Genomic DNA, 12,970 nt, shown 5'->3' on the forward strand with positions numbered 1-12,970 from the left:
AGAACTTTCAATCAACAAATTATACTTGCCTGTTGCTCGCAAAGAAAAATGACTTTGCTGCCACACTCGCTGCTTTTCACGGCATCCGCCGTTATCCTTGCATTGCCAGATATGGTATTGGGCCTTCCGACGGGCCTTCAGAACGTCCTCGAGAATACCCATAGAAGTCAGGAGTACGGATATCCTACGGACTTTACCAGGGGAATTGTCCCTGTGAGTTCTCAATCGTTGTGTCCATGCAATTGTTGGAGGCTACATTGAGCTAATCGAGTGCGATTTGCTTTGACATAAGATTCCAGTTCATTCCCACAAGTAAGTCAAGACAAGATTTTATTAATCTTTAAGGATGGCTCTAATTCTCTGGGCAGCGATTATTGGAGAGATGTTCCTTTCTACTCCGGTAAGGCAGCATTTTGATTACCTCACATTGTATGCATGGCTTTTGTCTGATCGCGTCCAGGTCTTTCAAAAGGATGCATCTCAACGGAAGCGGATGTCTGGCTGTACAATGGTACACTCTATGTGAGTACAAAGTCATCAAGCGATGGTTGACTTCTTCTAACATCGGACAGGTCGGTCATGATACGTCTTCTCTAACAGAAGAGAGAACCCTGGAATCATTGTACATTAATCCAATTCTCGATGTCCTCAAGCGCCAGAATCCACAATCGCGTTTTGTGACGTCTCCCACAAACAAGTGAGTTTAGCTTCGTTGCGTCTCGCTTCCACAGAACTGATGCTCTTGATCAGTGGCGTGTTTGACACTGCGGTCTCCCAAACGCTTTACTTATTCATTGATGTAAAGACCGCTGGACATGAGACCTTCAAGGCTGCGATTGACGCTTTGGAACCACTCCGTGAGCATGGTTATTTGACAACTCTGAAGGATAACAAGACCATCACCAACGGCCCCATTACCGTGATCGGCACAGGCAACACGCCCTACGACATGGTTGCGCCTGTCGCAAATCGGGACTACTTCTTTGATGCTCACCTCGAGTCCTTGAACGAGCCTGAGAATGCCGGCATCACAGATCTGATCTCGCCCATCGCGTCTACGAGCTTTGCGGATGCCATTGGCACAGTTTCGCAGGATGATTCTGAAGCGATATTGACAGAGAAGCAACTCAGCACTCTCCGCTCGCAAGTCGCGACCGCAAAGGAAAGGGGCATTGGAGCCAGATATTGGGAGACGCCCAGCTATCCCATCAGGACCCGTAATTCGGTCTGGAGAACTCTTCTTAAGGAGGGTGTTGCGCTCCTGAACGCTGATGACCTCGACGCTGCGGCCAGTTATTTCTGAACATTATGATAAGCTTTACTGTCAAGCATCAATAACTCCACCATGTTTGCCTGCATTTGGGTTGATTGCATTTTGCTCACCGAGCAGTCTTATGAATAGAGCGAGCTTTCCAATGGGCACACTAATTAGAACTAATCATATAAGGCCATAATAATAAACTTGTATCTGAGTAAGAGACATCTCCTCCTTTGTAGAATTCATTCTTCCTTTACCAGCCAGAAGTTCAAGAGAAAAATGACACGTGACGCGCCCGTGTATTGGAACGCGTCTTGAGGCTGGGATTGAGCACGCACGGCTATCTCTTCTTTTGAAATACCTCAACCTAATAAGAGCTTCTGACGGCTCAAATGTCGAAAGTTGATGTCGACCTGGGGGATTCCTTGGCCAAGGTACTCCCCACCGGGGTAAAGGTGACGATCCGCCATATCTCGTCAGCCCCAAGCCCGTGTGCGGCTCTCTTCGCAGCTCCACCAGGCGAAGAACCTGAGTCGACTTTCTGTGAGAATCATTTCCTCGCAGTCTCAATTAGCCCCGATGAAAACGAGGAGTCGGAAGTGATCGTCTTTGGGATCGAAGTGCTGGTCTACGGCACTGCGCATCTGACAACCATTTTTGTCTCCAAGGCCGATTCAACTGGCTACCTGCATCTACTGAAGAATGCGCCCAAGGTCTCACTCCTTAGACTTATCTCAAATGCGTTTCTATCGTTTCTTGTGCAAACCCGCCAACGGCCAGGAGTCCGGTTGATGGTGTCGTTGTTTGCCCGAGCCCAGAATCAGTACTTGTTTCCCGGAAGCATCGAGAACCCTGAAAAGCATGTCTTGGATGATCGCGGCTTGATCAAATGGTGGTGTCGTGTCATCGACCCCATCCTACGAGAATATGAGCCCGAGACGGGTTCTCATGAAAAGGCACTGCTTGATCAAACTAAGGAGTCGGCGAAGAGTTCAGCAACAGCGTTTCTGATCGTTCCAGGATGCGACAAGTTCGAGACTCGGGGCTTCTTCCCAATCACAGCGAGATCTGATGACAAGGATCGGCCGAGATGGTTAAATAGCTACCCTCTCCATCAGCTCTGTGATAATCCCAACGCTCCGCCACGGTGTCTCGTTCCTCGCTTCCCAGATGACCCCAAGACGCGCTTTCTGATTGATTTGGACGATGAACTACCAGAGTCGACGGGAGCTGAAGGCTCTAAGGACAACTCTGGTCATTGGCGAAGCGTGAAGTCTCTTGCGCAGTTTTGGGAGATGATGTCTTTTCGACAGGAATGTTCGGCCGGCCGATTAGTTGGGTTCTTGTGGCTTGTCATTAATCCACCAGGTCTTGTCAATTCAGTTCAAATGACGAGCTCTCGTGTTGCTTCGCGGGATGTTGAGAAGGCTCTTCCTGAATCTGCACAGACAACCCACGATGCGACCAAACAAAAGGATGTAGTAGCGTCTGCCTCTGCTCCATCGCAACCCCCCACAAGTGATCTCCAGACATCATCAATCATCCAACCCAGTGCCTCGTCTTCCGATACCCATGCCAAAGTACAGCAAGCTACGGGCCCCAGTGCGTTCTTTTGGCCAGACACAGGCCGAGGACACGCAGTTCTGAGTGAGGAAGACTACAAGGCGGCAATCAACTTTCTTATCGATCAAGACTTTGACACCAAGGATAAAGCTATCGCCAGTACCAAGGCATGGGCCGAGAAAGTCGCCTCGCTCGCTGATCAGCTTTGGGTTGGTCAGCGGGTTGAGGGGAGGAATGCTACGACAGAGTTAAGTCAGAAACCCACGGACGCTACAAATGTCATCAACACAGCCTTTGTTCGAAAGCGCAAAACGGCTGGTGCGGAAAGCGACAAGCCAGGGGAGGTAGGAGGTGCTCCAGGGGATTCTGAAGAGGTCAATCGAGCTTCCGTCCAGGCGAATCAGGCATCCGGAGTAAATGTGCTCAATGCCAACCTAATTCGAAAGAAGAAGAAGACGTAGGTTCGCATCACTGCGCTCTGCATGGAATGGCGATCTCGGAGTTCGGTGTATCCTTTTTTTCTCGAGCTGGCGCGACAGCTGCATAGGTCAGCAGGGTATTGGTTGCTTTGGTGTCATTAGAGCAGCGTAGGGAATTCATACTTAGCATTGAGGGATTTGCTTATTTTTAAGATATTGGGTCTCCGTTTGTGTTGATTTTGAGTCTACGGTGCTATTGCAAACGATCAAAGATAAAATAATGAAACAAATCCGCCTTTTTCTTTTCAGAATAGAGAGGTAGACCTGTGAAATAATCAGTGAGCTAGTGTATGAGACTCGGTAACTAGATGTTAGTTGCTTGTCATTGTTCTAACACAATGTGATTATTGCGCTGCCTGAATTGAGGCTGTGAGCTGGCGCGTCTCCCCATCGTGCCACAGTCAACAAGATGAACCGTTGCATCCGAGTGGAAACCAACCCAATTAGTTCAAATTAGTGACACGCTTATGCAAGCATGTCTCTCCCATAGGGCCATGACAATATAACACTATAGCTTGGCGGCACTGTTGTCAATCTGTCGAGGAGCAGCATCGATGATATTCCTAGTGCTTCCGGCTACCACTTTCACTTCTGTCGAATTTCTCCACCGCCCGTCTCCAGTAGAATGTCCTCTCTGAACGTCTGCGTCCTCTCTCAGTCGTTTCTCTGTCGTCGTCTTCGCCCATGCTAGAGCTTCAATCGCAATTGAGTCGCTTGAATGTCGGATCCGCCGTCAGACATGGCGAACTCGCGTGGTCGACTGCAGTGGGCTGGGTGTGCTTGATCTGGTATACGACAGTGTTCGCCGTCTGTCTTCTGGGATACTTTCAAATGTATTTTTTTTATCAATTGCCTCCTGCGACTTGAACTGATGTGTCGTACGTGGACAGATGGATGCACTTCTCACGCAGACCTCGGAAATCCCATGCAGCCTCGTCCCCCAGTGCCCCTCACGTCACCGCGATTCGGCCCGTCAAAGGCCTTGAGCCATATCTCTACGACTGCCTGGCTGCGACTTTCTATCAAGACTATCCCCGTGATAAACTGACCGTCTACTTCTGCGTCTCGTCTCGAGCAGACCCCGCTTACCCCACGCTGCAGAAGCTTCTGTCAGACTTTCCGCACGCCGACGCGCACATCTACATTGAAGACGAGGATCCTTTACTCCAGCCTAACAATGCAGCCAACTACAATCTGGGGCCCAATCCCAAGATTCGCAACATGAGCCGTGCCTACCGAGAGGCCAAGGGTGATATTGTATGGATCCTAGACTGCAACGTGTGGGTGGGACGAGGGGTTTGTGGGCGGATGGTGGACAGACTATGTGGGCTTGGGGACACACCGGGCAGGAAGTACAAATTCGTACACCACTTGCCCATGGCGGTGGATGTGACGGGGACTAGCGGTTTGAGGGAGGAGCGGCAGGCCCTTCTTCAAGCGTGCGCCCAAGGCGATTCTGCTTCCGAGAGGCGCGACGCTTTTGCCATGATTGAGCAACAGCACCGGGAAGTTGGCTGGCTTGCGACTGGAGGCGGTCGATTAGAGGAGTTGTTTCTGTCGTCCTCGCATGCGAAGATGTATACTGCCATCAACACGGTTCTAATTGCCCCGTGCATTGTTGGAAAATCCAACATGTTTCGCCGGTCTCATCTGGACTATTTGACCAAACCATCCCCTACGGACCCGCAGCCACGCCGTCCCGGTATTGATTATTTCTCCGACAATATCTGCGAGGATCACCTGATTGGCGATCTGCTCTGGAAAAAGCAGGTACGGGAAGAGAAGGAAGGTGAAAGCTGGGGCAAACATGGCATGGTCTTTGGCGACCTTGCCATCCAGCCTGTCGCGAGCATGAGTGTCCGGGGCTATATGGCACGTCGAGTTCGGTGGCTGCGCGTGCGCAAGTTTACCGTCCTTCTTGCGACCTTGGTTGAGCCAGGCACGGAATCAATCCTCTGTTCTCTGTACGGGGCATGGGGTGTCACTACATCTCTTGCTCAATTCCTGCAGCGCAAAGGGTTGGGGTTCGCAGGCCAGATGAGCTCGTGGACGGCGTTCTTCACATTCTTCTTCTTGAGCATCGCTGCCTGGATATTGGTCGACTGGACATTGTACATCAAATTACATTCCGCGAAGACTGTTGAGCTGAACGACGATACGCCCTACTTCGCACAACCTCCCGCACGCCGACGGACGAGGCGGCCGTTCCTCCACTGGTTTGCGGCATGGCTGGGCCGAGAGACGCTCGCTCTGCCCATCTGGATTTGGGCCTTCTACGGGGGAGTCACTGTTCAATGGCGTGACCGACGATTCCGGGTTCATCTTGATATGAAAGTCCGGGAAATCAGCTATGGGAAGGGCGTGCAGATGGAAGGTTCCTTCTCCAGTCCAGCCTCGCGCGTATCTGCCTCCAGTCGGGAAGGCAGTTCTCGAGACGTTCGAGCCAAGGCTCGACGCGACTAACAGTACATTTCATGTTTACATATCACTATAGATAGACTGAGCGACGCTGAACATACGAACTAGACCTAGATACATCGAATGGACCTACATCGTTAAGGTGTCAACTCAGAACTTTTGTCTAATGGTATTCGTAACAAAAGAAATATTTACTTCGGAAGCAACAAACAGGACAGGATAGTCGTAATCATTTCTTCTCATCAACATCCATCGCCTCCCCAGACCCTGACGCTGACGCTGACGCTGACGCTGACCCCTCGGCACCAACACCGGCACTGACACTGAGACCTCCCTCCAAGTCACCGGCCTTATCAGAGCTCAGCAACCACTCCACAACCTGCCGACCCTTGGACATCTCCCCAGCACCTTCCTCCTCAGCAGACGCCTCCCCGGCACCCTCAGCCTCCTTGCCCTCCTCCTCAGTCGACCAAGCCGTCCGCTCCGCCAGGAAAATAGCATCCAGCCCCGCATCATTCTTAATAGCGATATCCGCACCCGCCTCAACAAGCGCCTTGACACATTCCAGGTGCGTGTTCAGCGCAGCCCAGTGCAACGGAGTATTCCCCGAGTGATTGCGATGGTTAATCACAGCCGCGATCTGCTCCGCCGACAGCGGCGCCGCAGACTGCGCGGTTAGAGTTGCCAGAAGAAAGTTGAGGATTTCTGTATCTGTTAGCCGGGCCATCCACAAAATCAAAGAGTAGAGTTGAGTCGAATAGAGGCTGGGCATACCAGCATTGCCGTTCGCCGCAGGAAAATGCAGCAGGCAGGAACCCGTGCCGCCCTCGGCCTCGGGCTCGGCGTCGATGGCGGAGGCGATGATCCAGGCCTCGGGACAGTTGTGCTCTTTGCCTTGGGCGGCGAGGTCTGCCTTGAGGGCGTCCAGGTCGCCTGCGCGGGCGTCGTAGATAAGGTCGTCAATTGCCTCGAAGGAGAGCGTGACTGGGGTCGAAGTGGATGTGGACATCTTGCACCGTCTGTGTTTCTTTTGTTTGGAGTAACTGAAAATTCTAGGAAGAAATGCTTCTGGATGTGGCTTGTGCTCTATATGATTTTAGATGCAGCCTCCAATGCAGTTATTTAGTATCTGTGACTTGGTTAGTTATTAATATAAAGTTTCTTTTTTTTTCCCATGCGTGAAGCGGTTCTACGGATGGCAGCCGGATGAGAAAATTTTTCAGCGAACATGCAGAAACAATAGGTGGGTTGAATCACAGTTGAAACTTGGACATAGAGATCATGGGATATCAATCAATAGCGATCATCTTCTGTCATAGAGGTACATTCTGTAGAATACATCGTGCCCCTCCAAGATGCTTGATATATATTGATAAGGCGCACTCGCAAAAGTTGATATCCCAAAACGGCTGCCACACGCAGACAAAATGTAGAACTTACTTACCTTATGACCCGAGATTATCTGAAAAGTTTATATACCTCCGCGTTTCTCAATATCCCGTCTGTATACTCGTTGATTGTTGCGAAAGAAACTTCGATATCATGAACACGTGACCAATTGTGGGGAATCTTTGGATGGCTCTACCTAATGGTGCAAGACTAGCAAGATTACGGAATTTTGTGGGCATGAAGGCCATTGTAGAAGAGGAAAAAGCGCTCTGCTTCTATGCTATGCAATCCCATATAGTACATCTGTCAAAACGCCCCCAACCCCATGCACAGAATCAAAAGGTATCTCAAAAGTCTAGCAGCAGTAGTACGAAAGCAACAATACCATTCCTCGCATCAATCGCGTAACCACGCCCTCCGCTTCTCCTCTTTCTTCTCTCTTCTCTTCTCCTTGAACATCTTCAACTCTTTCTTGGTGAGTTTCTTAGCACTGCGCTCCGCCCGGAGACTCCGCCCGTCATGGGCATTGGCAGCCGCATCCACATCAAAGAACGCATTCATCTGCCGCCGCGATTTATTCTCATCGTTGTAGTTCTCCGGCGTCAGAGAGGCAGGCTGCCACCGGCCCGTGAACCTGTTGAACGCACCAACGGCCTCGTACGAGCCACTGGGATCCCCCGCAGAAGCACCTCCGAGGGCGGGCTCATACTGCTGCGCGTAGGGCGCGGTGGGATCGTAGTCACCATGGATCGCCGGGTTGTAGCCGCCTACGACGGGGTCTTTCTCCTTCACGCCTTCCGCGGCGTCGCCGAGAGGCACCGGTGCTGGTGCTGATGCTGATGCGGCTTCCGGCACCCGTGGGTTCTCCCATTGCGAAACGCCCGTGAAGCGGTTGTAGAAGTAGTACGCTTGAGCGGTCGCATCCCAGACGGGCTCCCAGCCATCGTCCTCATCGGGAGGAGCCTCGTTGGGTAGCGGTGGTGGGAGTGGTTCGTCTGGTAATGGTGGCGCAGAAGCGTCCTCCTCTTTGGCATCTTCTTTATCACCATGTGGGTCTGTTGTGTTTTCTTCGGCATCTGTCGTTTTGCTTGGTGATGTGTCATTTCCCTGGTCCTTGTTCTGTGTTGGTTGTTTTTCCTCATGTGTATCCTGCGAGCGAGTCGTCGATTCTTCCTGGTTGTCCACGGGCAGCTCGGATAAGCTGTCCGTGGCGCCTTTCTCTGTGCTGGGGGAACGGTCAAGACGACTAGACGGAGGGGTCGCGGACATTTTGGAGCTAACACTGCTGGAACAGCTGAAGAGTACGTCCAGAAGCTTGTCAACAGAGATGCGGAGAGGCGTAGCAGAATTACTTGAGCATTACCGCAGACTTGCAGCGGACGATCAACTCCAGCAATCATCATCGTAGGCTAACCATATTGGGACTAGTCCGTCTATCTACTTGTTCGAGCCCTGAGGCATCGAGGCACCAAGGCATCAAGGCAGGCGTCTAGTACGGAATCAATGGTTGACGCTCTCACCAGTTGAAATGCATATATAAATGCTATTCTCCTTTCCACTGCCCTTATCATCCAGAATACTATAATTCATTTTCCCGCTGGTTTGCTCGCCGAAGGAATGAAAATAGAGCTACTTCGGATTCGACGTCGGAAGTCTGCTACTTAAATCAATGCCAACGCGTCAAAGGCGGCAAGCTAGATCTCTTTCATCAGTCCGATTAAAAGCGCCATACAATGCCTGATTGCTTGCTGGAATAGCTTCGAGCACGAACGAGGAGCAGGGCAGTAACCAGAACGTGCAAGGTCCAGCAATGGGAAGAACGCTTCGGCGTTGTCTAGGTTGATATCGAAGGCTCATAGCCGATCTTCATGACCTCAATAGCTGAGAGATAGGACACCACCTTTCTATGCAGAAGGGCCTATGGTCGCAATAATGGACTGGATAGTGACGGTGACAACATGGGCACATGGGAGATTGCCGATGACTCGTCGTTTGTTTGTGTCATCACAGCTAGGCAGTCAGCAATTTGAAACTCAACCTCAGCATTCCATAGAGTGTAAATCTCATTAGCAATGCCCAGACTTTGAGTCAGTTGTTAAGATTATTCGCCCAGTTGTCGGTATCATTTGGAACTATCTCCATCAAGGGATAATCAGCGATTAGAGTAGGAGGCAGGAATGTGACCGCTTAGATAGTCACGACTGTAGACTTGGACAGGGTCATTGCATCATACTAAGAGTTTATCACATAGATAAAAATCCTGAGGTCGTTGAGACGTTAGAGATGCCGAGTGGTAGTTTGCGCGTGTCTATGACGAGGTGATGGTGGGAGGGAGCTACTTGATACTACCTCTCGTATAACCAAAATGAAAGATTTTTCTGCCATAACAATATTCTGCAGCGGTATACTGTGTATATGACTCATTGATTTGTAGTATATTGCTGGTCCAGTCTAGTCGAGAACTAGTTTAGGCAGTAATGGATTGAGAGGACTTTGATACTCCACGGCTCATAGTGTCACTCCTCGGCCCTGTATAGACCAACGGAGCTCAGAACAACAGTAGGGAATAACATATCGCAGCTCACGTAGTGCCACTATATTTGTAACATGTACACGTATATTCCACAGTGCTGAATATACAAAAAAAAATATAACTGAAAGTTCATACATGTTGTAGGATGTTTTGTTGGGCGGATGTGGCCTAGATGAGCCACGTAGAAATATATATCTAAATCTACATAGAGTCAGTCCCAACACACGCCATTCATTTCAGCAGAAGGTAACGTCAAGGATGACAATGGAGTCCCTGGACCTAATCTACTAGCTACGTAGTTTTATTGAATGCCCACGAACATGGTCTTAAAGGAATAACTGCAGATTCGAAGGACGCATCTACTCTATAGCGTAGTATACTGGCACCTCGGGATGAGACATTGTATAGAGACTGCAGCGTGGGCAGAAACTGTATGTCAATGATTAAGCATAGTCTTTGGTCAAGGTGATCATCAGTAGAGAACACCGTTCCGTAGACCTCTTCGACGACTGGAGTACGGCTGAACTGTTGAGATGCCCGCTCTACATGACTACAACTCATGATCCGGCCATGCGACCAGCTCGTCATCCACTCAACACGAGGAGGCTCTTTATTATTTATTTGGAAGACCCTCAATCGAGTAATGTGGAGCGCAGGGTGTGTTTCCCCGACAGCAACATGCGAGCTAGAGTGAAAACGGAAAGAGAACTCAAAGTCGATTTCATCACTACTCAGCAACGAGCAACTGCGAACGGAGCGAGTTACATTCGGGAAGACAGGATTGCTTACCACATCTGGCAAAGCAGCCATCTACATGCTCCATAGTTCTGATTGACAGCCCCTTGCCTCGTTTGTTGCCAGGAACAAAGCAAAGGAGGAAATCAGATTTCCCTTGCCAGCATGAGCCTGGCTGGAGGGCTCATCAAAGGAAGAGAAACCGGCTCGAGCACACTCGGAAAATTTAATATTGTTTATGACGATAGAATGAGGCTGGGCTGCTGGAGCCATGGGACAGGGTCAGCTACGTCGTAACCCTTGCGGTGATAATACACTACCGATCATTTGAACGAGATGGAGAGTCCCTTGCAGACCAACAACAAGGCTTTGCAGGTGCTGCGAAGTTTCTGCAACCTTGGATTAAATCAGCAACAAGCACGTTGAAACCATTGGCGACTGACTGCATACCGAACGAGTGGCCCTTGAATACTCCGATCCCTGGCCACTTAAGGGTTAGCCCTTCCCGTGCTATGCCAGCAGGTTCTCACTCCCTCTGTATCAAGTGAGAGTGGAGTCATATGGGATGCGCCACTGATGGAATGGCTGAAGCCGTAGGAATTGGTCCCAATCGTGTGATATGGAGAATCAAGAAGAAAGTTGTTTTGAATGCGGTAACTCTGCGATAGCTCCGTGGCAGGTAATGCAACCCCATGATGAAGCGGGCACAGGTGAGTTTACCGCTTGCATGAATGATCGACGTAGTAGAACCAGGGGAATGAGACAGAAGACGCGGACTATGCGGTCTCAGTCGAAGCACGGCCGTCCCCTGAACGAGGCGTGGCTCACGAGAGCGTGGTATGCTGGAGGCTGACTTGTTGGTTCAGATCAATCGAATGTTTTGCAGATCCATACCAACCGCTGGGACAGAAAGCTTCAGACCAGGGCCGCGAGATTGCGATAACGCGGTTCTGACTCCTGAGGGACAAATCACGATGGATTCCTTGCATACCACATTCCAATCAGGGACTCAAGCTGGAGAGCTACAATGACAGAGAGCTCAATCAAGGGCGGGTCGGACTAGCATCAACAGAGAGCTCGCTGCCTCCACCTGAGTCTATATAAAGATGTCTTCGCTTCACCTCTGGCCATTCTCTTTCCTCTCCATCAACCATCACTCTCGTTGACAAACCTTTCCTTTGAAGGACAATCTTCTCACCTTTCTTCAAAACCAAATTCACTCCGAGTCTTCACTCCCTTTCAAACCCCACCGTCACAATGAAGTTTTCTTTGAGCGCTGCTGTCCTCGCTTTCGCCGTCTCCGTGGCCGCCCTTCCCCAGAAAGATCTGAATGCTGCTGGCAATGGCGTTGGCAACAAGGGCAACGCCAACGTCCGCTTCCCCGTTCCTGAAAACATGACCGTTAAGCAGGCTACCGAGAAGTGTGGTGACCAGGCTCAGCTCTCTTGCTGCAACAAGGCCACCTACGCCGGTGATGTCACCGACATCGACGAGGGTATCCTCGCTGGTACCCTCAAGAACCTCATCGGTGGTGGATCTGGCTCCGAGGGTCTCGGTCTCTTCGACCAGTGCTCCAAGCTGGACCTCCAGAGTAAGCTAAGCTTCTCCTTCAGAGGCCGGTCGTGCATACTAACATATTCCAGTCCCCATTATTGGTATTCCCATCCAGGATCTGGTCAACCAGAAGTGCAAGCAGAACATTGCCTGCTGCCAGAACTCTCCTTCCGATGCCGTAAGTCTTGTTCAACAAATCTCTAGGTCTCTTCTAACGTCCATTAGGGCGAGTCCCTCATCGGCCTGGCTCTTCCTTGCATTGCCCTCGGTTCTATCCTGTAAGCTACTCGTCGTTTCTGCTGTTGGCGCTCTCAGCCAGCGTTTGGAGATTCGATATGGCGGCTCGGGGTAGGGAGCAGGGTCCCGGGAATCTTCTGTTTGATAGATAGGGTACCTGTTGCTGAATTGTGTATCATTAATTGTGCTGTGGCACTCGGAGAAAGAAGATTGCACTGTTTTCCCCAATACTGTCTGCCTGTGGGCAAACAGCATTTATCGATGCTGGCTTTGTCATACATAAATTAATGCATAGAATTGCCTCATAACTTTTTTTTCCCTCCTGAAATTCATTGCCATCTATGGCAATGGTCATTTCCGATTGCGGATGTAGATGTAAATTCCCAGCATTCCTCTCACACAGGAAGCGCGCCATAGCCTTGCCCAGCCATACCACACGATCTTTCCGTCCATATGCGACGCGTTCTGTTCGAAACTCACTTGATCACCTTTCCTTGTCCATCACTTGATGACCTGGAGACTTGTAATCGCGCATCTCAGAGGTTCACCCTAGGTCACTATTTCGGAGCTCCATGTACTGCTGCGGTTGACCCAGATCTGTTTTCCATGTCCATTATCATTCACACTCACTTCTATGGACTTTGCACCTAACATTGAGTTGAACAGCTCACAACTCTCTGATTGATATTGTACGACAATATTAGAATCTCCTTCTTTGCCAGCTGCACCCAACACTGAGATGAATAGCTCAGAATTCACTGATTGACATTAAGAATATCGCGTTGAATGAAATCTCCGTCTTTG

The 12,970-nt window shown here is 50.3% G+C and overlaps 6 protein-coding genes across 6 annotated transcripts; 4 read left to right on the forward strand and 2 right to left on the reverse strand.

Annotated features, from left to right (window-relative positions):
* Positions 1 to 48: 48 nt before the first annotated feature.
* Positions 49 to 1,303, forward strand: Asppvi_004739 (uncharacterized protein; the record flags this gene model as incomplete). The annotated part of the gene is made up of 6 exons (XM_043300687.1): positions 49 to 213; positions 293 to 312; positions 369 to 400; positions 461 to 522; positions 573 to 697; positions 751 to 1,303. The coding sequence occupies 6 exons, from the start codon at positions 49 to 51 to the stop codon at positions 1,301 to 1,303; spliced, it is 957 nt and encodes a 318-aa protein (XP_043156622.1).
* Positions 1,304 to 1,650: 347 nt separating this feature from the next.
* Positions 1,651 to 3,282, forward strand: Asppvi_004740 (H3 histone acetyltransferase RTT109; the record flags this gene model as incomplete). The annotated part of the gene is made up of 1 exon (XM_043300688.1): positions 1,651 to 3,282. One exon carries the CDS (start codon positions 1,651 to 1,653, stop codon positions 3,280 to 3,282), a length of 1,632 nt encoding a protein of 543 aa, XP_043156623.1.
* A 702-nt stretch (positions 3,283 to 3,984) lies between these two features.
* Asppvi_004741 (putative ceramide glucosyltransferase) lies at positions 3,985 to 5,763 on the forward strand (the record flags this gene model as incomplete). Its single annotated transcript, XM_043300689.1, has 2 exons — positions 3,985 to 4,133; positions 4,191 to 5,763. 2 exons carry the CDS (start codon positions 3,985 to 3,987, stop codon positions 5,761 to 5,763), a joined length of 1,722 nt encoding a protein of 573 aa, XP_043156624.1.
* Positions 5,764 to 5,947: 184 nt separating this feature from the next.
* Asppvi_004742 (uncharacterized protein) lies at positions 5,948 to 6,727 on the reverse strand (the record flags this gene model as incomplete). The annotated part of the gene is made up of 1 exon (XM_043300690.1): positions 5,948 to 6,727. One exon carries the CDS (start codon positions 6,725 to 6,727, stop codon positions 5,948 to 5,950), a length of 780 nt encoding a protein of 259 aa, XP_043156625.1.
* A 776-nt stretch (positions 6,728 to 7,503) lies between these two features.
* Positions 7,504 to 8,376, reverse strand: Asppvi_004743 (WW domain-containing protein; the record flags this gene model as incomplete). Its single annotated transcript, XM_043300691.1, has 1 exon — positions 7,504 to 8,376. One exon carries the CDS (start codon positions 8,374 to 8,376, stop codon positions 7,504 to 7,506), a length of 873 nt encoding a protein of 290 aa, XP_043156626.1.
* A 3,256-nt stretch (positions 8,377 to 11,632) lies between these two features.
* Asppvi_004744 (hydrophobin family protein) lies at positions 11,633 to 12,211 on the forward strand (the record flags this gene model as incomplete). The annotated part of the gene is made up of 3 exons (XM_043300692.1): positions 11,633 to 11,966; positions 12,019 to 12,107; positions 12,155 to 12,211. 3 exons carry the CDS (start codon positions 11,633 to 11,635, stop codon positions 12,209 to 12,211), a joined length of 480 nt encoding a protein of 159 aa, XP_043156627.1.
* Between the last annotated feature and the right edge of the window lie 759 nt (positions 12,212 to 12,970).

The sequence above is a fragment of the Aspergillus pseudoviridinutans genome (genome assembly GCF_018340605.1).
Source record: "Aspergillus pseudoviridinutans IFM 55266 DNA, scaffold_3, whole genome shotgun sequence".
Taxonomy (NCBI): domain Eukaryota; kingdom Fungi; phylum Ascomycota; class Eurotiomycetes; order Eurotiales; family Aspergillaceae; genus Aspergillus; species Aspergillus pseudoviridinutans.